The sequence below is a fragment of the Achroia grisella genome, unplaced genomic scaffold, assembly GCF_030625045.1.
Source record: "Achroia grisella isolate CSIRO2021 unplaced genomic scaffold, CSIRO_AGI_Agris_v1 utg900, whole genome shotgun sequence".
Taxonomy (NCBI): Eukaryota; Metazoa; Arthropoda; class Insecta; order Lepidoptera; family Pyralidae; genus Achroia; species Achroia grisella.
The window spans coordinates 6,070,084-6,094,116 of NW_026713059.1; the positions used below are offsets into that span (position 1 = coordinate 6,070,084).

The 24,033-nt window shown below is 31.3% G+C and overlaps 1 protein-coding gene across 1 annotated transcript; it reads left to right on the top strand.

The window, feature by feature from the left end:
* Positions 1-15,230: 15,230 nt before the first annotated feature.
* On the top strand, positions 15,231-22,774 carry LOC131853305 (DNA repair protein complementing XP-C cells homolog). The gene is made up of 10 exons (XM_059204164.1): positions 15,231-15,778; positions 16,869-16,984; positions 17,259-17,535; positions 17,751-19,280; positions 19,374-19,663; positions 20,052-20,293; positions 20,782-21,007; positions 21,380-21,548; positions 21,973-22,127; positions 22,491-22,774. The coding sequence occupies exons 1-10, from the start codon at positions 15,412-15,414 to the stop codon at positions 22,686-22,688; spliced, it is 3,570 nt and encodes a 1,189-aa protein (XP_059060147.1). The 5' UTR covers positions 15,231-15,411; the 3' UTR covers positions 22,689-22,774.
* Positions 22,775-24,033: the final 1,259 nt, after the last annotated feature.

Consider the following 24,033-nt stretch of genomic DNA (forward strand, 5'->3'; position numbering starts at 1 on the left):
GCATGAGTGGTCGACATATAATCATGTGATGTCCGCCCATGTTCATGTAGGCGACGGTTACCTTCAGCTTACCATCAACTGTTGTCTTATCCATTCCATTCATATAAAAAAAACATTACGTATTTGTTTGTATACATAGTTATTGCTGATATGTAAATAAGTTGACAACACTTTGATTTCATAGCAACAACAATGGTTATCAAATGTTTTACTACCCCTGTAAACAGATTTCTGTTTGTACAGTATTATTCTCACACAACTATGACCAGTAACAACAATGTACGCAAAATTTCAGTTTCGAGCCAATGCATACCACAAAGTAACATAGATGTAACATGAGGTTATAATCTATCTGTAAGTGAGGACATAACGCGGAAGTTAAGCTAGTAATTTACGTTATTACTTACTATCAATCCCCACTTATTTACATTATTTACATATGATTACCATATCGTTGTCTAGACACTTTATTATCGTTGCCGTTTAATTAACTTGATGACGTCTACAAATAAACTTACAAAATTAGCATTCTAATTGTACTTAAAGCAATTAAAAATAGTCATACTTACTAAAATTGTATAACTATTATCACTAAATGTATTTTATTCTAAAATTCTTCTACTGGGGGAACAGGCACACCTGCATTTCGTGCAAAGCCAGTAATTGCTCGCATATCGGCTAAGTGAAAAACGAAGCTCGACCGGCCGGCCTAAAAGCTTCGCGGCAGATTGGATCAGCACAGGGATTTTCCATTACGGGCTAGTTCTTTAGATAGGTAGGTACTACAAGTTATCGATGCATGCTTTAAACGTTACATTTCATAGACATGTATAATTTTTTTAGTGCTGCTATTAGGCTAATAGTTAACGTTCTGTCGTGTTTTTATAGTATGTCAATTGTAGCGACATATTTCATATTTCAGACTGTTTTTTGAAAAATTGTCTACTTTATATAAAAATTAATTTAGAACACAAATTTAAAGAAATATTTTTTTCTATTACTATGGCTATGTTGTGTTTCAATGAGCATAATATATTTATGTATGTTAAAAAAATGAATTAAAGTATTTCTATCATATAGTTTCCTTTTAGATAGCACAGAGTGCATATTTTGTGTCCTTACTATGTAGAATAAAAAATAACGTTCATCACAATCTGTCCTCGAGAACCCCCGAAAACAGAAATTCATTTTATCATGTCAGAGTTATCGACAATTTTGTTTTATATAACCGTTGAAGGGTCGTTTGTGCAATGGTTCGCACTCGTTCAAACCGGGTAAGGAGTCGTTAGCACGCTCGTATATCGTCGGATAACCTCGAATATTGGCCACACTAACAATGTGCGTCTTTATAAGTTTTTAACGAGCTCGGACGGTATAAATTATGTGTGCGGCGGGCAGTGGGTCTCGTTATCTCGCTAACGGCGCACTAGCGGAAGCTTAATGTACCGAGAGCTTTATTGTAGCCACTTACGACTAGTATGCTGCAACTCGTACTTGTACAACAGTAGTTTTACGTATATAACATGGGAAATTAATGTAAAATAAACCGTTTATGTTCAATTTAATTAGTAATTAAGGCAATAACCGGATTCGTTCCAATTTTGACTTTTTAATTTGGAACACGGTCGATTTCGAAGGTATTGTGTAAGCATTATTCATTTTTTTACAATTTTACGTACTGTAATATAGAATCACCTACCATTTTTAAAAGAAAGAAACATATCGTATTATAGGTATAGGCAATATAATTTTAGTAGGTAACATTTAATCCTGTGTAAAAATATATAGAAATAAAATAATTTATTATAATGAAATCGCAAACATTCAATTATTGAATACTGGTTAATATCATGAATGCAAAGATACATTAAAGACATAATACAAATTCATAAACTATTTATTTAAAAATTTTTATAAATGTGACTTTTCCGTATGTAAAGAATTGAAATTCTTCTATATAATTAAATTTATATGAAAGCTCATTATGATTGTTTGTATAAGGTCTCGTAATTAAAGAACACTACATTTTCTAGACCGACATTCAGTTTTGAATAGCTATACGGAAACCAGTAAGCGCGGTTGAAAGTTAATAAGTAATTGGTACAGTAATTGCGCGTCAGGGGCGCATTTAGGCCGACTACAATTAAACTCACCACGTTATTGACAAGCCTTACTAATATCTATTGTTATACAACAAGTTATAATAATAAAAATAAAAAAACGACTGATCAACATAAATTAAGTCAATAATTAATGAAACATTAATGTAATTTAGAAGCTGCTAGAGTTTAATCAAAATTCAAGATTATTGAAAAATATTGCGAGATGTAAGTCCCATATAACTGTATAACATATAACTATTTGTACTCTTTGCTTATTTAAGGTAATTTTTACTCCTAATAAAATCCTTTCAAAATATTTTTCTGTACCTAACATACATTAAATATTATCAAAACTAACTTAAAATTTATATTACAACTTAATTAATATTGTACGCATTGACAATGGGCTTATACAGCAGAACAGTGATTTATGTTTTATTATAATATTAATTATGTACCAGCTGTATATAGGGATAAATAAACACACTAGTAGTACCTTTTGATGATGAAAATGAAACTAACTGCCATTTTAATAATCAAATTAATAACGGAAACAATAAATGGTTTCAATTATGAACCATAAACCTACTAATATGTAATTTCCCATGTGATCTAGTTTATATTACGAATTACTTTGTATTAAACATGGTTGCAACATCATACGGCCCTGTTTAGTCTCCAGAGAGGTTCGTCACAACAAAATAAAGGTTACCTACCCTGCAATTAGTGCCCCGCAGAATTAATAAAGAAATACCCTAATTCTTTGTATAATAAGTAACATTCCAAACATACTTTCCTATATAAGAATTAATTAGTCTCATTCGTAGCATGTTTATATGGGCCTACAGCTATTAAGTAATTATTATGATAGTCATTTCTTGTTGTTGAAATAGCAAACAAATTGATGGCTTATCTGGTGATAGGTGACAATTATAACCTATGCATACACGAACATCATGTTATCACGCCCGTGATATAAAAGCGTTTCCATTCCCGAGAACATGGATGGCATGTTTTACACATTGACTCTAGAAAAAAATTGGGAGATATAAAAGTGTATATACTTATTGTATAAAAATATACAGTAGTTATTTTCCATGATTATTATACCACAGCATTATATTTTTATCAATATGACGGGATAGTCTTCGAAAACTTTATCATAATAATCTATTTCTGGTATTGATATTAATAGCTGATTAAATTAGTTTATGCATATGCAAAAAATGTTGTTGGAATTAATCCAAACATAATTTGATTACATTATATTGTAAATGTATAAATTAAGAAGTTGTGTCTCATAAAGATTTAATTAAAAATAGTAATTAAGATTACGAGGTTTTTTATTTTTCTTCTAATGAACCAGTTAATTAGGATTTGGGATAAACGAAACGGCTGGGCACGAATTTGTTATTGCCTTTCGGATTCGAAGTTATGATTCGGAATATCTTGGAATTATATTGAGCATTAAATAATATTAATGTTCTTATTTACTAAATGATGTTGATTATGCACCTAGTAACAAGAAAAATTAACTACGTGCCTAATCCAAATTAAATTGTTATTTATCATCTCGCTATCTCGCCGTTGAAACAATGCTTTCTACCATAAAGTATAGCCTTCCTTAATGGCTTCCACTACATGCTATGCTTATGCAGCCAAAAATAACAATTTTGTAATATACTGAGTATCACAATACAAAATATATTATGAATATTAAATTGTTATTTATCTTAAATGAACATTTGAATGTACGTTTCTAGAAACCAAGACGTGAGCAGATGCTATGAGTTCACTATTAAATTATTATTACGATTAATATACTCATAATCAGTATATATTGTATGCACAATATTCTTTCCAATATTTTTAATACATTAATGTGAACTGTATATTATATATATATATATATTGATAAGGGTCTTATCAATTTCTACCACGAATAACTTACACCAGCTTCATCTCCTCAAAATATGTACCAATGTGGCAATTAAATTATAAGATTTTGTGCCGTAACTTCTTCATCCTCAGGAGCTAAGAAAGGTTTCACAGACGTTATAATATATTTTTATATTTCTTGAGAATCTTGGTGCTGTTCGTGCGATGACGACTATCAGTTTCCATAAGGTAGGATTGATTGTTTATTTGTCATTCGCATAAATACATTTAATATAAAAAATACATTTGATCTATGTATCAACACGTATATTATATAAGTATTTCCTTCAATACATTACACATATTCGTTTGTACTTAACGTTATATACAATATTTGTCCTTCAAATATTCCCGTATCAAATTTCTTTACAATTCGGTTAGTCGATTAGTTAATTGAAAACCAAACAAACATACAAAACTGCTTTTACATTTTACAATGGCCAGTTTACATTACATACAAATTATTCATACATAAGATGATTAACTGACGGGTTGTGATGATCGTAAAACAACTTCAAAATGTAAAGAAAACATAATTGACTAAATTATATGAGTAATTGTTAAAACTTGTAACACTGTTTGGAATTTATATCTGTTTTTCTTATATGTATTAAATTGTACCAATACCAAGAATAGTATAGTTGTTGTTTTTAAATATAGACACATGAAAGCCAAGACATATCTCTCCCATTTTAGGAGCGGCGAAGTAACAAATCAATATTTGGAGTGAGTGCTTTTTCGTGCTATGGAGAAGCTTTTATCTGGACAACGGTCGGATGGCAGCACAAACAGTCAAAGGACAGAGACATTCACTTTAACATAACTCGCACTACATAAATATAGTTCTATATATGTATTTTCCTTTTAGCGAATTCATGTAGTAATTGTTAGAATGGATGTTGTATGGAAAGAAATGAAATGTATTTATTTAAAGATTTGTAATTTTATGAAATAAAGATATACATAGTTACATTAATTTAAAGTATAGGTTAGTGATGTAACACACTGTATTATCTTTAGATGGTAGGCAGATCATCCTTGCTCAATAAAAACACTTGTGTTTGTGAGTATAAAAATGTTAAGTAAATATATTTTTGTTTCTTTCTGAAATATCTAGATGATATGAATATACTATAAAGAGAAAGTAACATATAAGAACACACAAAAAAGTGCCATAGAATTAAAAACTTCCATTTCATAGTCGATTGGGAATTGAAAACAGGATCCAAATTAAGTATGCTGGTTACTTAACGCAACACAAGTTGTCAAACGTGTCTATAACGTTAACCGTTAATCTGCGGCCATGAAAAAAAAACTATAATTGACTTTACTAATAATATAATGGAATAGTGAGGTCTAACCAGTACAGACTAAGTGGAACTTTACCGCAAGCGTTAATTATTATCTGTGAGGAGTGCTCTTTGTTTAGTTGCCAACTCTAAATTAGTTTTCGAAATGGATCATTCGCACCCCGGCACTCCCTCTCTATCCCTCCCCGTTTCCAGTAATTGGAACGTTCTGAGATGACACCACTCGACTGCCTCTAATCAGTTAACAAGAAATCCACTACACGCCATTGTGATTCGTAAACATATGCCACGCTTCCTTTAAAACGGGTTATCTCCAAATGAGACCATGTAATCTATGAGAGATCTTAAAGGGGCTTTAGAACAAATTATTTGAGATGCGTTATTTATAGATAAATAATAGAATTAACTAATGTACTTCAAATGCATAGAAAATAAATGAAAATAAACTTTTATCCTTACTAGAAGGCGCACGTGGTATGGAATAGAAAAAAATATTACACGTGACATTAGACTTTCTATTTACATTAATAACATTTGATATGTCAATTATTACTTTTATTGTTAATTAAGTCTTCATTACAAAGCTGAACTAGTTATATTACATTAAAAATATAATAAGATTTTACTTCAAAATATGATAATTGCTTGCTATGTAACAAGCAAATCAAGTTGCAATGATTAGATTTTATGGACTTAATGTATTAGTTTTACGTAAAGAAAAACTATGTTCACTGTTAATAGATAAAGACTGTACTGAAAAACTGTTAGTAAATGAACAGGGAATAATTTTATAATAAACAAATTATTTTGACATGACTGTAATCCTAGTTGTAGGACTCAGAGACTATCAATAGTATATCTACTTAGCTATAAAATAATTCTAACAATTAAAATCACCTGGATTTATGTATGTATGTGTATTATTATTATTATTTTATTATATTTATTGTATATAAGGTGTCCGCTGAAAACCAGCGCTGTGGCACCCCGTCACGACATATGCTGAGCGGAGACCTAGTTGATACTCTAATTATTAATATAAAATGTAAATATAATTTTAAAAATTATTTTCAGTGTACCAATTAAACAATTTTCTTTCTTTCTTTCTTTCTTTCTTTCTTTCTTTCTTTCTAAAATATCGTATGTTCCTGTGAGGCACCCTAGGTCAGAAGAACCTTATCCAATAGAAATATATAAATTCTGTCAATACCATTAAATGATAAATAAATTTGATCCCAAAATAACATGCTCACTTTCCTGCGATGCGGAATGCCATTTAAGGTCATTTTATTGTATGTAAACACAGGTACATGCCAAGCTCTATTCATCAGATTGTAACTGATACAAAACCCTATGTATATTTCGCTATAGAATTACAAAACCTTTTAACGTCGTAATCCTGTTAAATACTGACATACAAGGAAAATGCTATCATATATTTATAGAAGAGAATGGAGAAGTTTCTCTGGCAACGGGTGATCTCGTTTTGTTTCAGGCACTCAACGATGGGCGTAAGCACTTATCTTTACAGTTCCTGCATTAAGTCGTCAACAATTAAGGCTCATTAAATTTCATTACAGCAATGGTCCCGCGGCGGGCGGCGGGCGGCGGCCGGCCGTCGCCGCTTAGACGGATAATCTCCAGCTGTCAGCCGCTAATGCGTTTTAGAGTACGTAATTTGAACCGTCGAGATCGGCGGTAATTAACGGCGCAATTAAGCTAAGTGATTATTAGTAAAGAAGAACGCAATACGTTAAGTACACTGAAGTGTAATGTGGTCTGCTCATTGTGTCTCTAATAACATATTCGCATTAGAATATGTTGATTAACTTTCTTTTTCGAAATACCAGATGCCCTTAATTATTTCAATATAAAATTAGACAATAAGACTTAAAATATGCAGTCGCTAGAGACCGTAAATATTAGATTTATATCTAACAAATAATTTAATCGGCCTCATGTGGCATAAATGAATATTAGGTTACTGTATGAAGTAATAATTAATAGATAGCTTTCAATATAATTTATCGATCTGTTCATTATAGATATAGGTAAATATGAGTACCTACTTGCCATTCTAATCTTTACCTACATTAATACAGTGTTATTGGTAAATAGAGGTGATATTTATCTGGGTAGGTTATGACACTAAGATACCTAACACTGATTTCTCAATGCCATGTTTTGGTGAAATGTTTCAGGTTTCCAATAAAACGTAATTTAAGTGTACATACACATGAGAACTGAGTGAAGGCTTTACGTCACTTCAATTTTGTGTTAAAAGTAAGTGAGCGCGCCTCAAGTAACCCGGAGGCAGGGGTAATGTATTCCCATATATACATAAGTGAAAACATTTTAAGAAGCTCCACGGACCCACTGCATCACCCCCGGGGTTAGGGCCTAAAAGCACTATCTCGGAGCCAAAGCCTTACAACTCTTCTCAAATTCAACTTACTTTACTCTGTGTGGAGGTGCCCGTACGGATGTCTCTTAGTACTATATGAACAGTTTTGATACGTTAATCCTACTAATATATTTTTTTAATGAATATTAGATATCAGAGCAAAAGTTTTCTACTCAGTTATTATATTGCAGATATGTTTTATACAGTAGGCATATTTTATAATTAAATGTATGTAGACTTTCTAAAGAAAAAACAAACAGTTCAATATTTAATTTAGAAAATCTACAGTATGTACAAATATGCAGATACACATATACCGTCAGTTAGCAACTCAAAATATGTGTAATATGTTATTTGCTAAAAGTTTACACATCTAAACTTGTATGTCATATTATCTTGAATGTGCTCTTAGTAAAATCATTTGAATTGTTTTTAAGTAGTTAAGACCATAGCAAATATATAGCCTACTCACTAACTTAAGAAAAACGTAGTATGCAGTAATATTTGAATAAAAAACGTATATGTATATGATGTATACATATACGTTTACATATACATATAATTTAGAGTGTTTATGTATTTTCGCTAATGCACAAACGGTAACTCAGAACAGTTTAATCCATAAAATATTGCATAGATAATTATCTGTATTGTTAATATGATTAGAGAAATGTTTACACTAGATTTTTGCAATAAAATAATTTTAGTAGATAGGTTTTCCAAATACGGCATGCAAAAATTTAAATGTTCCATATAAGGAGTAAATATAACTGAAATTTAACGTTTCAACCAACTACATGAGATATCTGATAGTAGAATTAAAAGTAGACATTTTGTTACGAAAAATATTACAAGGAGTTGTAATTTATTTTAAATATTTAATTTATTAATAACCGGTATATATAATTAATTAGTATGTATAATTGTAGTTTTATAATCAAGAACTAGATAGACGTATATAGTTAATAAATAAACTTGATGTCATTTTGATACCAATGACATCAAGATTATTTAGGCGCTCTATAGAGACACGTAACGAATTCAAGTTTAGTGTCGCACGGGGCGGCTTTCCAAAGCTGCACCGGCTAGCAGCCCTCCATGCGATTCGCTGTGGTCGCAAGTTGACTTTGACACACTATTTTCATGGAAGCGACAACTTGGACACCAATGTATAAGAAATGCTCTTCCAATGTATCGCATCGCAACTACCCGATAAAAGTAGCGAAATGAACATCCGCTTTTCCTGCATCACATTACCCCACCATGCTCGATTTCATATAAAGTAAATTGAAAAGTTTCGAGTTTAATTCCGCCTCCTGAAGCCACTGTCAGTTCGCGCTCGCGGCGGCGTGGCGGAAGCGAATCTCGATGTTTTGTAATGGAGCTTTTTAAAATGGAAGTCGAACTTTTGTCAGACACTTTTAGCCGCGCCAGAGATACATTTAAGCTTTTTAACTTTTCCACTCCGGTAATGTATCCCACACTTTCCTTCTGTAGTAGAGGTGTTTTATAAGTTTTTTTATCCGAGCAGATGAAGTTACTTTTTTATTTGTGTGACTCAGCACGTCCTCAGTCAGTCGCAATAATCCTGCCAAAGGATTCCTCTCTATCCGACTTCTGACTCCTTGTTTTTTTCATGTTCGACGACAGTGTAAACATTTTGCCTACGATCCATTAAGTAAATGCACTCGAGCCACCACTCGGCACTGCATTAATATTGCATTTTAATTCCCCCTAGCCAAACCCCAACAGTCTTCACTACTCGGGCACCCTGTATCTCAGCTAGGTTTGAGAAATACGATGTATGTGACAATAAAAGTAGTTAGGCGCAAGACTTGATGATAAATGCAACAAATTAATACAAGGGATATGATGTATGTTATTGTATGTGTATTATGTTTTATCATATATTAGCCAAAAGCGTTAGTTTTATCATATGTTAGCGACATTAGATGCTTTGTTTTATAAAATATATCAGGTATAAACCGCGTACTTTTTCTGATGCTTGTCCTCAAATGTTCTTGTCTAGTATTTATCATAACCAAGAACAGTGAACTCAAGATGAGCTTCTGTAGAGAAGAAAAATACTAGTCAAGTCTAATAAGTAATTAAGATGGGATATAGCATAGACATATTTAGATATTCGTACTTACTGGAAACTTAGAACGCTTCCATTAAGTAATATATGTACATTACTGGCTACCCGTCCTAGCTTCACATCATCACATTACAAATCTTTGAATTTCTCGGCTTGTTCTGTAACTATAACATGCATGTATTATACATATAAACCTTCCTCTTGGATCACTCTATCTACATAAAAACTGCATTAAAATCCATTTAGTAATATAATTAGTCTATAATTATATTTGCTTAATCATTAACTTTAACTATGAACAAAATGTATTTGGTATAACAGTTTAGATATATTCTGTGTTTTATTTTTATATTAATAATTACTTCCTTTTTCAGAATTGTTCCATGCTCTGTAATGTCTATCTAATAATAGATAGGTCTATCCATAGTTTTAATAGTAAGCAGGCCGTAACGTTTGTCTCTCACAAATTACGTCAATCTTTCAAAATCAATAAGTGTTTGTAGCTAATGTAAGCGCTTAACGAGCCGCGAGCGGGACTCCTGAGCGGATCAGCAAATGGAGTGCTTCATGCATAATGTAGCGCAGGCTGAGTGTTGTTTTGAAAAGCATTCTGAATTTGTTATTTTCGTCACACCAGGTGATGCCCAGGTACCTCATGAAACATTTAACAATAGGTATCAATGACATAATATTCCACATGTGAAAATAAAATAACAATTGCCTACGTCGCTATCATTCCTAACAATGTCGTTACTTGCTTGAAACGGTAGCGCAATGCGAAAAGGCTCGGGAAATCATCTCTCATCATAAAGCAAAATTTCTATATCCTTACATAACTTTATTAAATGATAACAGGAGATAACCGGCACCTCAGAATTAATTAATCCACTCAGAGATTGCATCTAAAAGCCCCGCTGCCCCCGCGCACCCCATCCCGCGCGGGCGCTGGGTCGATCCGTTTCCAGCCACTTAAACTTCACGCGGCGCGCTCTAGCTTCCGTTTTAATTACAAAATTAATTCAAAATGTAATTAAAGTTAACAATAAGGCAGCAAACAATTGAAGTTATTTATGTTAGTTTATGCTTTATGGCGAGTACTGCCTGGTTGGAAATACGATTTGCTCGAAAGCGGAGTGAAATATGCCTTATATACCTTAATACATAGGGATATTTAGGCCATATTTCAGCTTATTTATAGTTCAATATTCAAGTTTAACTATATGGGACCAAAACAAAAATACCTACTAATAAAGGGCACGCTGATATTGCATGTTGGACGTCAGATCTTTATGCTATAAAGGTCAATATTTGAAGCCTCTCATATCAAGCAAGACATTGTAACACGAACATCTATTGTATATTATTTTGTTGAATATTCTATTTTTTATAAAGGCAGATACCTACTATATATAATTGGAATAGAAAAAAAGCTGACCACTTACTTACCTGTTGATACGTGGTATCCGTCGTACGTTGCCTGTTTACATGAACAGCACCACGGTCATCGCTTCATTATGTGACGACTCGTGCTTTATTACCATTCCGGAGGAATAGGCTGTCATGCCTCCGTACCCCGTAGTTTCTCTTTAGTGTCCCTTTAACTGCTCAAATACAATGATTACATTTTGGAATTTGCTCTTATGCATGCATATAACACTTAAATAATGTAGCTATAATTATAAGTATATTTTTTTATTTAAATTTGGTTTTATTCTAGACATATAAAACTCCCTCTAGATTCACTCTATCTATTAAAAAAAACCACTTCAAAATTCGTTGCATAGTTTTAAAGATTTAAGCATACATAGGGACGGACGGACAGCGACCGCCACTATGTAATGATGTAAAAAATTGAAACTGTTGATCCGACTTTGAAGTCGGATCAACAGTTTCAATTTTTTAATTTAAGTTTTAAAGAAGATGGTATTCACGAGGCTCGGATATCCTTACACGCAATGTTTATTAGAAAGAAAGTCAGTAGGACTGTGGACAGAGAACCTCTGTTCATCCACTCAACATCGCTATACCGGCAATAAAGCTCCGTTGAAAAGCACTTAACGGGATTGATTCAAACCATTTACCATTCTTTAAACAAACACAACCTTTCCATTATGGTAAATTATAAAACCTTTTAGCAAATCGAAATCGAAGGAAAGGAGTCCCTGTAACGAGATCGGGTAAGTACCTACGTATTTATGATTTATCTCAATATCATCATTGTAACAAACCTACTTGTACAAGATCACATTGCTATACATATTCTCTCATCGGTTTATCTAAAACAAGGACTCCATCCTTTATGTATAGGTTTGACAAAGGAATATGTCTTTTTTCTTAACATTTCCTAATTTATTTTTTAAGAGCATCATGCCCTATGTAATGGTTTACTAGCTAACTTTGGGGTCTACATAAAGGTCGTAAGTTCATATGTGACTGACATGAGAAATCTTTTAGCATCAATTTATATTTCTGACTGACTTTCCGGTGATAGGTTTTGGTACATCGAATTTAAATACCGAACCGTGGGCAAGTCAATTGTAACGTATATAACGACGTCGATTCCCGACCAATTCTCTGACCAACTGGCATATTATTACATCGTAAAGACATAATATTTTTACAATTATTTACTTTATACAAATTTAAACACATTTTGCTATGCGGAATTGCCATAAACAGCATTAATATAGACAATAAGACACCCCTTTGTCTACCAATTTATTTGTTTATTTAAAGCTTTTTATAGAAAAATTCCTAAAATATTTTGTAAAAAGCAGACGGCCCATCTGATAGTAGCAAAGCGGTAACCGTTTCTTATATACTCATATTACAATGTCATGTGACATCCATGAAGTCACTAGCTACTCGACAATTTTTCGAAATATATTTTATAATTTTTGTAGACTTATTTAAAACCCCCTACAATTATCTAATTTTCAAAATAAGCTTTATTTGATAGAGAAAACATGAATGTATTTCTCTTGGTTTCAAATTCGCGTTAAAACACTATGTCACGTGACATTTCCGAGCTATGACGTCATATTTCAATAAACGAAACAAGGCTAATACGGCGTGTAATAGGCGAATAGGTTTTGAGTGATAAGTTTACAGATTTTATTGGAATTGTAAAAATGTCAAGCTACAAAACTTGTGCGGTGCCTATGTGTCGAAGTACGACAATTAAATGTCCCAACAAATTGTTTATACACGTTCCTAAATGCTCAAAACGACGAAAAAAAAAAATTGGCACGCCGAGACCTACAGTTTACGTCTGATAGGTATGTCTGCGATATTCTTATGTGAGCATCACTTTGATGTAAGTATTTAGAAGAAATCAATATGTTTGATTTTCCAAAAAATAAATGAAACCTAACCTAACTTCTTAAACTATAGAATAAACAAACCTAATTTCTACCTAATGATACTGTGTTTTTATTTATAACTACCTATAGATATGGAAAATTACATTTAATACAGTATATCCTTGACTATGCTGATGTCTCCTATCCAGACCTAAATTCCGATTTACTCAATAAATTAGAACGTCTCCAAAACCTATGTATCCGGTTTATTTTCGGCCTGCGCAAATTTAATCATGTATCACAATATCGTACACAACTTAAGTGGCTTCCTATACGACAACGAAGAGATTTGCATACCCTTACATTCCTTTACAACATCCTTTTTAGAGCTCCGTCCTATCTCAAAGAACGTTTCAAGTTCTCCTCTTCTACTCACTCTTTATCCTTACGTTCTTCTGAAAATCTCTTACTTTCCACTCCTTCACATTCCAATAAACTCTATCACAATTCCTTTACTGTAACTGGTATCAAGTTATGGAACTCGTTACCTGTAACTATCAGAACTGCAAAGTCCATTCATATTTTTAAACGACTAGTAAGACTTCCGCCTCAATATTTAGATTTCATTCAGTATGGCATTTTGATTTATATTTAGTTTATTTTATTTTACTTTAAAATTATGTATATAGTTCATGAAAGTGTATCTAGTTTATTACATATATAATTATTATTGTTTACATAAATTTTAGGTTCGTATTATACTTATTATTATTTTCCATCATCAATATATGTTTGTTATTTTTTAGTTTTCTCCTATATGTATATTATTCTACCTGTTCATTTCTCAATCCGTTTCCCTAAGGTTGCCTTGAAAAGATTGATTTCAGCAATAAGGCCGCCTTATTGTAACTATACATGTCCTTTAATATATTGTTTATGCCTTTTCTTTACTGTGTGTTACAAATAAAGTATATTCTATCTATATATAATTGGTTCTATTGGTAAAATAAACATTAAATAATAAAAGCAGCAGAAAAATCAGAAAGGCAAAGAGATTTGCGATCATAAACGAATCTATTCTGGGCAGATTTGCATTATACGCTTTAATATAGCTTAACTCCATTTCGTAAAACTTTAAACAACTTTACTTAACAATGTTTTGTTTATTGAATTATGACGTCATACGATGATCTATCATGGCCGCTCCATGTCAACCACAGATAAAAAAAACTCAGATTTATTTTCCAAAAATAAAATATAGATAATGTTTTTTAATGCAAAAAACATATTGTATTATTACTGTTTACTAAAAAGCTACCATAAAAAATACTTTTCATATTTTATTTCTACAACTGTCAAATAGCCAAATTATGTTTCTAGTACTGTAATTTAAATACCTGTTCGTAGTGTACAACATTTGCACATATAAGCACACATTATATGTAGGTACATATTAACTTTTAATGACATTCATTAAATCATTATCATCATCGGATAGTACATTTATGAGAACGAAATACATTTATATATAATATTTATGTTCAGAATTATAATCCCTGTGATTATAATATAACATCTTCTAATATTAGAGTAATGCAAATGCAAATAATAGTATAACGACGCCCTCTGTATTTCGATCGGTAAACTTAAATAAAAACGTAATCATTTGTTATGCGAATAGTGTTATAGAATTATTTTACGAAGATTTTGGTTTAAATGTATCAGCGAATAATTTCATTAAAAGTAAATATTCACATTACAATAATACATTAAAATATTATATACTATGGTTTGCTATAAATAAATTGTAACACACACCGACGAAAGTTCTCTGTGGTAGCCACTTGCTACAATTTGAGGAAGTAAAGCAAAGCAAAAAAATATGTATCTGCGCAACAATCCCCTATCGTGTCTGTAAAGAGTATAGATGGCTCTTTAAATAATTTTATTGATATTATACCCCAATTCAATCTGTCAGTCTGGCTGTCCATTATTAAAATTTGCGTCATTCATTCACTTCAGACGTTCAGTACTTCAGTCTTCTGTACAGAAACTGTCAGTCAGTATATCGTTACAATACATATATTAGTGTTCATAATTTTTGCTTCAAAGTAGCAATAACATAAAGTACGATTTATAATTATTAGTAATATTAATTTTTGCATTGTTATATTTTATTGATTATTGTATTTTATTTCGTCATACGTGCACATTTACAACGACAAACTGCGTATTAAATTAATAATACAAACATATTATGCCTACTACACGTAAAAAAATTATTAAAACTGTTTATAAAAATGAAAACAGCGAAGAAGAATCTGATTGTTTTAGCGATTCTGGATCCGAAGCAAAAATATCAGACGTAGAATCCAGTACGGATGAAGAACTAAAGCATGCTGTGTCTTCAGGCGATGAGTTCAAAAATGAGAAAACAAAAAATAATAAAGCAAAACCTGGAAATAAACGTAAAAAGCCAAAACCGTTGCTCAATAAATTGAAATCTGAAATACCTGCTTGTAACAAAAATGAATATACAGATGGTTCAAGTTCTCAATTTTCAATTAAAGATCTAACAGACGCTGATAAGCTTTTACCGCCGGTACTTAATTTATCTGAAAGTGGTGAGTTATATATTTAAAAAATGTAATACTATTATTTATACCAGTTGAGCGTATGCTGTGATATTTGAAGATGGAAGGTTTTTACAATAGTAGTGAAAACAGCGCTATCAGATGTTTTTAACATTTAAGTAATGATTTCCAAATAGTAATTAAAATAGGTGTTCATACACTATATCTGTATTTTTAATAGTTATGTAAAATCTAATTTATTTAAGAATACTTCTCATCAGAGGTAGATTTAATATCAGGTCATCTACATAACTATCTATCCCCTATTTCAGTTATGAAGGAGCTTGCTTTGTAGTCTCTGTTTTGGTTGTAAGGTGATGATATATTGTTCACATCATAGGATATGGTGGTGGTCATTCCATTATTCCTAATTTAATTTAAATATGTTTCTGTTTTTCGTAATTGTATACAAGCTCGTTTGAAACAAATAAGAACTAAATCTTAACTCTTAAAAGTTGTCCTTAGCTTGAAAGCTCTCCAAATTTATGGTATACTAGCCAGGCCTGCAGTTTCACCGGTGTTAAATTTAAATAAAAAATATAGTCTATATGTTATTTTGATGCACAAGCTATTTTACTGTAAAGTCCGTTCAGTAGTTTTTGCATGAGAGAGTTTCAAACGTCAACATTTTTGTGTTTATAATATTATTATATTATATATAAATAAATATATAAAATATATATATTATTAAGATTTGACTTCTTATAAGTGTCTGGAATAGACCTGACCTACATGAATAAAGATATTTTAACTTGATTTGATTTGTAGAGCTCTTTGTGATTATAGATCACTATATACTGTCGGGTGGACTGTCAGCTTGTTTGCCAATCTTATTATATGAAAAAAATTATTGCTAGACCTTTGAAAAAAGTGATGTGCTATATGCACATCACTTTTTCAAACTACTAGCTGTTATGACTTTGTCTGTCTTTTTAGTAGTCTATATTATTCCTATTACATAGTCCCCGCAGCAAGTTTCATTAAGATCTATTAAGGTGTTTATTTGTAAAAGTTTATCTAACAGACACATTTTCCTGTTTATAATATTAGTATTTAACAAGACTAATTTTTATTATTACAGATAGTAGTGAAGATGAATCGCCAGAAGAAAAGAAATGTGTACATACAACTATCAATGTACAGGATCACAACATGGATTCTGATGATGATAATGAATCTAATAATGAATATAAAGATGTCTGTGTAATTTATTATTAAAAAATAATTTATTGTTGACACTTGCTATTACAATTTTAATACTAAGGCATCATTAAATTGTTACAAATTGTAATTGTAATATTGTATAAAAATACATCCTTATCCTTTTTGATATGTCAATCCAAATAGGATGATAATATCATTTTGTTTGAGATATAGAATATTTCATATTGAAAAATGCACTTATTGAATCAATTTTACATTGATAAACTGAAATTAAGTGTTCAGTAAGTTTGACATTTTAATTTTACAGGTTTGGACAAAGAATATCCAAAATGAAAGTGAAGAAATTGCAAAGAGGAAATTCTTTGAATTGGAACAACATAAAACAAAGTTAGAAGAAACTAAATCTTCTATTAAGAAGTATTCCGCTAAAGTAGAGAAGGAAAATGAAGAATCAAATGTAAAGGACTTGTTAGCTTTAGGTGAAGAAGTCTTACCACTGTCTACAGCAATAAAACAGAAAGCTAAATCAAAAAGAGCCAGAAAGGACAGTGATTCTGATATGGAAGAATGGGAAGAGGTTAAAGGTACTTTTTCAACTTTTTGTTATAAATTTATCACATATGTATGCAAAGCTTGATAAATTTAGATCCATCAGAGTTGTGTTTCACTCCAATTAAAGTTTGTAAATAATATATATTATGTACTTATAGTGATAACTGATAGCTCAGTTTATATTTATTTTAAAAAGATTAATTTCAATGTAATAATTTATTGTTTAATTCATGTGTAATCATTTCAGAAGGTACAGTAATACCTCAGCAAGGTTTACAACTTATTGTTGATTTTCCTGAAGCTCTTTGTAGAAAAACAAAAAAATTAGATGTAGAAATGATGATGAAACGTAAAATGAACAGAGTAAAAAAAGAATATCAGATATACATGCACAAGGTACATGTTCTGTGCTGGTTAGGTCATGGAAATTATGTTAGTCGTATTTTAAATGACATGGATGTACTAGGAGCTGCATTGAAAATGGTTCCAGCTAAAGAATGCTACCCAGGAGAACGAGTAGACATGAAGTACTTAGAACAAATAACAACTTGGTATAAAGATAAGTTATTATTAAAACAAGATAAAAATGAAAGTAAATTTAGACCTAAAGCACCACCACTTAAAGATATATTGTTGGGACAAATCAAAAGTAGGGCTGCTACTACAAAAAAATATATAGTATTTATATTTGTGTCAATGTTAAGAGCACTTGGATTACAATGTCGTATAATGTTTAATTTTGTTACATTACCAATTAGACCACCAAGTTCAGAATTGTGTTCTCTATCTACAAAACTAACAAATCGAAATACAGCTGATAAATCTGATGCTAGTAAATCTAGCTGTAACAAAAAAAATGAAAACAAATCTAACAAAGGAAAATCTAGTAAAATATCACAACTTGATGGTAATGATGATAACATATTTTGTCATAATTTTAATTATAAGAATATCTATCAATTAGACGGAAGTGATGATACTCTTACTGTTACAACTAGAAAAACTAGATCTAAAGCTAAGAGTACAGTCAATGATGATGATATTAGTAGAGGAGATGTATCTCCATCAAAAATATCAAGAAAGAATCCAAGCCCTAAGCCAAAAAAAATTTCCCCCAAAACGAAAGATAACTTAAATAAGCAGACCACTGCTTTGAATAAATCAGTTAAAAGTGGCATAGGTGAATTATCGCCAAAAAAATCTACAATTAATGGTAACCAATCAGTTAACAAAAGTACTAGTAATAATTCAACGTCTCGTAGAAGAGTAGTCAATAAAAATAGTACACATAAAAAGGCATCCTTATCAGTGAATAATACAGCTACACCTAAAGAACCAGCAATTGTTATTACACATGAAACTGAGAATGTATCAAGTGAATATTTTGATAATAAAAACTTAAAGCATAGTAACAATCTAAAGAATCCTAGAAAAAGATCCCAAACCACTAACCCTAGTTTGCAAAAATATGCGGAAACGAAGAGTACAGTTAATGTCATTAAAACCAAAAAAAGAACAAAAAGTGCTCCAAATGGAACAGAAACAAGTAAATATTTTAGTGATAGTGATCACAAAGATCAAATTAAAAAACGAAAAGTAAAATTAAGCTTAAAAGCTGAAGACAGAATATTGGAAGACAAAAGACGTGTGAGTCACAGAGATATTGTCAAATCTAAAACTAATTCTTCCGTGAATAATGTATCTGGCGATTTGGTAAAGATTATTAAAGGTCGGGTCAAAGAGGCCAAAGAGGATACAAAACGGCGTATTGTTCAAGGTTTGTGTAACGTGAATTGTCAATTATAATATATGAATTGTCAATTTTTTGATCTATTTCGGTAAATTATCATGTATCTATTTATATTTATAGGTAAAGTTAAAAAAGATTCCGAATCAGATAGTGATTTCTTACCAGAAGAGAATTATAAACGGGAATCTGTAAGTGATGAAGATTTCAAAACCTCTAAAATTAGTCCGAAACCAAGTACGAGTCGTAAATCAAGCACAGGTCGTAAAATAGATCGTCGTGTAGTATCGTCTGATGATGAAACATCACATAAAAAAGTTGATGTATGGTGTGAAGTATTTGTTGAGGAACTTGAGCAGTGGGTTGGTGTTGATGTTATTACAGGAAAAATTCATTGTACTGATTATATTTATGTAAGTATCTTTCTACCTAACAAATACAGACACTATGCTACAATTTTTGATACATTTATGAGACTATGTGCTAATTTACCTGACATTGAATAATGTAACAGAAAATAACAGTTGAAGTGACAAGATAATGCACAAAACTCTTGAAATTGTTTCTGTGTTACACTAATTTATAAGTATGAATTTGCTGATATCAATATATATTGATACATGATATTATATATACCTACATACATGTAATTATCAACTAACATAGACAAATGTTTTGTTCCTAAAAGTGTAAAGTTACTTATGTGGACTAATCTCCTATACAACCTTGTGCATATCCCTACCTAATGAATTCAAACTAAGAGAAATAGGAATATTTAAATAGTTAAATGTTACAATTTAGGGTCGGGCTACTCATCCTGTATGCTATGTTGTTGGTTGGGATAACAACAATTATCTAAAGGATGTGACCCGTCGCTACGTGCCACACTGGAATACAATTACAAGAAAACAGCGTGCAGAGCTAGGTTGGTGGAACAAAGCAATAAAGCCTTGGTTAGGTCCTAAAACTGCCAGGGATAGAGAGGAAGACCAAGCCTTGGATAGAATGCAATTGGAAGCTCCATTGCCTAAAAGTGTTGCAGAGTTAGTACCACATAATCTTTCTTGCTTATTTAAAGTAATATCTTGATGAATTCCCGTTATAATTTACAAAACTAGTCTCTCCTAAATCCTAATGTATGCTTACTTTAACCTATTAAATACGGCACTGCGTGCATGACCTGTCATCTTTATGAGTAAAATTATTTTAAAATAACATTTATTTATTGAAATGCTCTTAAAACTGGTGTTGCTTTTAAGGATGGGTCTGCTCTCTGATAACTAATTTGTTCCTGAAGTCTGATTAATCAGAGTTTAAAAGATTGATAATACAAACGGAATATATTAACTTGTAAAATACTACATTTCTTTACAACATTACAGCAAAATTTCTTGTCTTTTGTGCAAAAAACTTGTGTTTCCTTGCTTATTTTCTAATAGAATAATATAAAAATATTTATTCAAAAGTTCTTATATTATGTTTATTCCAATATACATGTTTCTATTTTAAACTTTACCGATAATAATTTCAGATACAAAAATCACCCATTATACGCTTTAAAACGTCATTTATTGAAATTCGAAGCTATATATCCACCGGACGCAGCGACGCTAGGCTTCGTGCGACAAGAACCGGTGTATGCCAGAGAATGTGTTTATGTTTGCCATTCTCGAGATACATGGCTGAAAGAGGCGAAGGTGGTGCGTTTGGGTGAAAAGCCATACAAAGTGGTTAAAGCAAGACCCAAATGGGATAGGGTAAACTATATATTATTGATTACTTTTACTATATAATATTTTAACTATATAATATTGTACATTAATTGATATTTCGTCATTTGAACAAGTGTTATTATTTTAATTATTTCACGACGGCCTCTGTGGTATAGTGGTTTTGCACACCTCTTTCCTTTAATGATCGCGGGATCGATTTCTCACACAGTGCAAACATTTGTATTCATGAGTATGTTTGTTTGTATCGGTCCTGGTATTTTCTATGTATTTACAAAAAAAACTAAGTATTTATATCAGCTGTCTAATATCCATAACACAAGCTGTTTACGTGGGAGTAGATGGCGCTGTGTTAATTATCCAGGGTTATTATTTATCTGTTATTATTATTTATTTCAGCTTTCCAACAAAATAATAACTGACAGACCCCTTGAAATATTTGGACCATGGCAAGTGAAAGATTATGAGCCTCCGGTAGCAGAGAATGGAATAGTTCCTCGTAATGCATATGGAAATGTTGAACTGTTTAAAGATTGCATGCTTCCGAAAGGAACAGTCCATATCAAATGTAAGTAATAAGAAATGTAAAATGAAGTATTTATTTACAATTCTCTATTTCATTATGGTTGATGTATTACTCAAATAAAGTTGTAGGCATAACTAGTTATGAATGAAACTCTCTCAATTCCTGGAATTAAGTAATGAAACTGTTTTTGTCCTCGTGCTAGCAGAATATTATTGTTTATTTTGTAACATTAAAAAAAATAAACAATATTAAGACTCTATACACTAATATAAATAACACTAATGACTCGGCGTTCATATGATTGATTGGCCGTCGTCGCCTATATAAATCTACCTCACGTCACAATAAATTTTAACATTTCTCTTGTTCCTTCCTGATCCCTGAGGACTATTATGTCTTCAAATTCTGTAATTTTACTGTTATGATATACATACACTTAAACCTTGTGGTATGTTCATATTTCTAGTGCCAGGCCTGAACAAAGTGGCCAGGAAATTAAATATAGACTGTGCACTTGCAATGACCGGGTTTGATTTCAATGGAGGCTGGACACACCCCGTTTTTGATGGGTTTGTTGTGTGCAAGGAATACGAGGAAATTATTACGGAAGCTTGGATCAAGGTATGATGATAAGTAATGGAATTATCTATTCATATAAATAAAATTGGAGTGTCTGTTTGTAATATTGATATAACCGTTTTTTTACTACATTCATATGAATATAAATACGATACATACACCATAATAACATTTTTTACAATTTTTGTCTGTCTGTCTGTTTGTTCCGGCTAACTTATTTTAGAAAAATAAAGTTAAATTCCACGCGGATAAAGTCGCGGGAACAGCTAGTATTTTATATATATAAAATATATATATACACCTTCGGTCTTTGGCAACACCGATATGTAATAAAGTTTAAGCTAGCCTATCACGCCATATTTTAACATACTATATACATGACTACTGTGTGAACTTAATTTCAAGGATCAAGAAGAACAACATCGCAGAGAAATAGAAAAAACAGAGGCTAGAGTTTACGGTAATTGGAAACGACTTATAAAAGGATTACTAATACGAGAACGCCTCAAGTACAAATATGGATTTCAAGAGCCAAGTACCAGTTCGAAGCCAGACAATAAGAAAGGAAAAGGGCCTAGACTTGTTGTTAAGAAAAAGCCATAAATCTTATATATTATTGATGTCTATTCCATTTATAATCAAGGAATGAATAATCAGTGAGAACAGTGAATTACCATTGCAGCATGTTTTATCACTTTCATTTAGTTAAGTATTATGTACTTTTACATCATCTATAAATTTTAGTATAATACAATTTACGGGTATTTTGATTTATATATAGGAAGTATCTATGTAAAATCTATTCATCTATATTTGGTTTATTATATAAAACCGTCATACTAAACAGCGCAAGCTTGCCTTGCTGAATTTATAGTTCATTACTTTATAAATAATACTCGCTTTATACTTAAATTCCCATCCGTAGTCTTCTATCTAAATACTACCGAGATTACTTTGTACAAAGTCATTCTGATACCTCTACTCGTTTCAGCTGCTAGACAACTTGTTTTGTAAGATTTCGGGGTTGAAGAGTGTGGTAAATCCGTAAGTAAATTACTACTGGCTACAGAAGTATAACATCATTCTCCAGAATGGCAACATATTAATGTCACATGATGACCCTTTCCGTGATGTTGCTTATATAGGCAGAGGCCACTAATTATCAGGTAGGCCGTAAGCTTGTTTGCCATTGCAGTGAAAAAAAAACTGATAAGCCAGGTAGACATGAATAGACCAACATTTATATTTATTAAATTTATTACAATTAAAATTTGTTGATTGAGAACCTAATTTTAACAGGTTTAAATTAATTGTAAACATGACCGCCTACTAACACTTAAGAATTTAGTCAGATGTAGATATGTGGTACTTTTTGGATTTCCTATTTTCTGTTTAATTAATGTTAATAAACTTTAAACAAATTTTACATCGCATACGCACCTGTCAGTAATACTGTTATTTTATTATGTTATACCTGTTATATTTTGTTAAAAAACGCATGTTCAAAATTGTTTACTTATTTTCAATAAAGAAAAAACAAAATTATTTTACTTTTTTATTGAGTAAGAATGATAAATTATACAATTGTCTTACAATTATTGTCATATGCATTAAGCCGTCTTAATTTAAACATTAAATCTGATTTATTGTTCATGTTATGTAGCAAAAGCTCCAAAAGCGAAATATATACTTAGTTAAAGATTTACACGCACAGTTTAGTGTGCTGGAAGCAATAATATACGACAAAATATCAAAATTTATATGTACAAAAATCTTTGGTGTATAAAAATATGTAAAGCCAGATGAGAAAAATAAAAATCTCAACACAACAACAACTGTGTTGCCGTTTTCTTTTATGATACTGAGCAGTGTGTAATGTAAATTGTCTATGTATATCGTAATGGACTTGTTTATTTTCTTGCCTTTCTGAAATTGTGTGTAAGATACA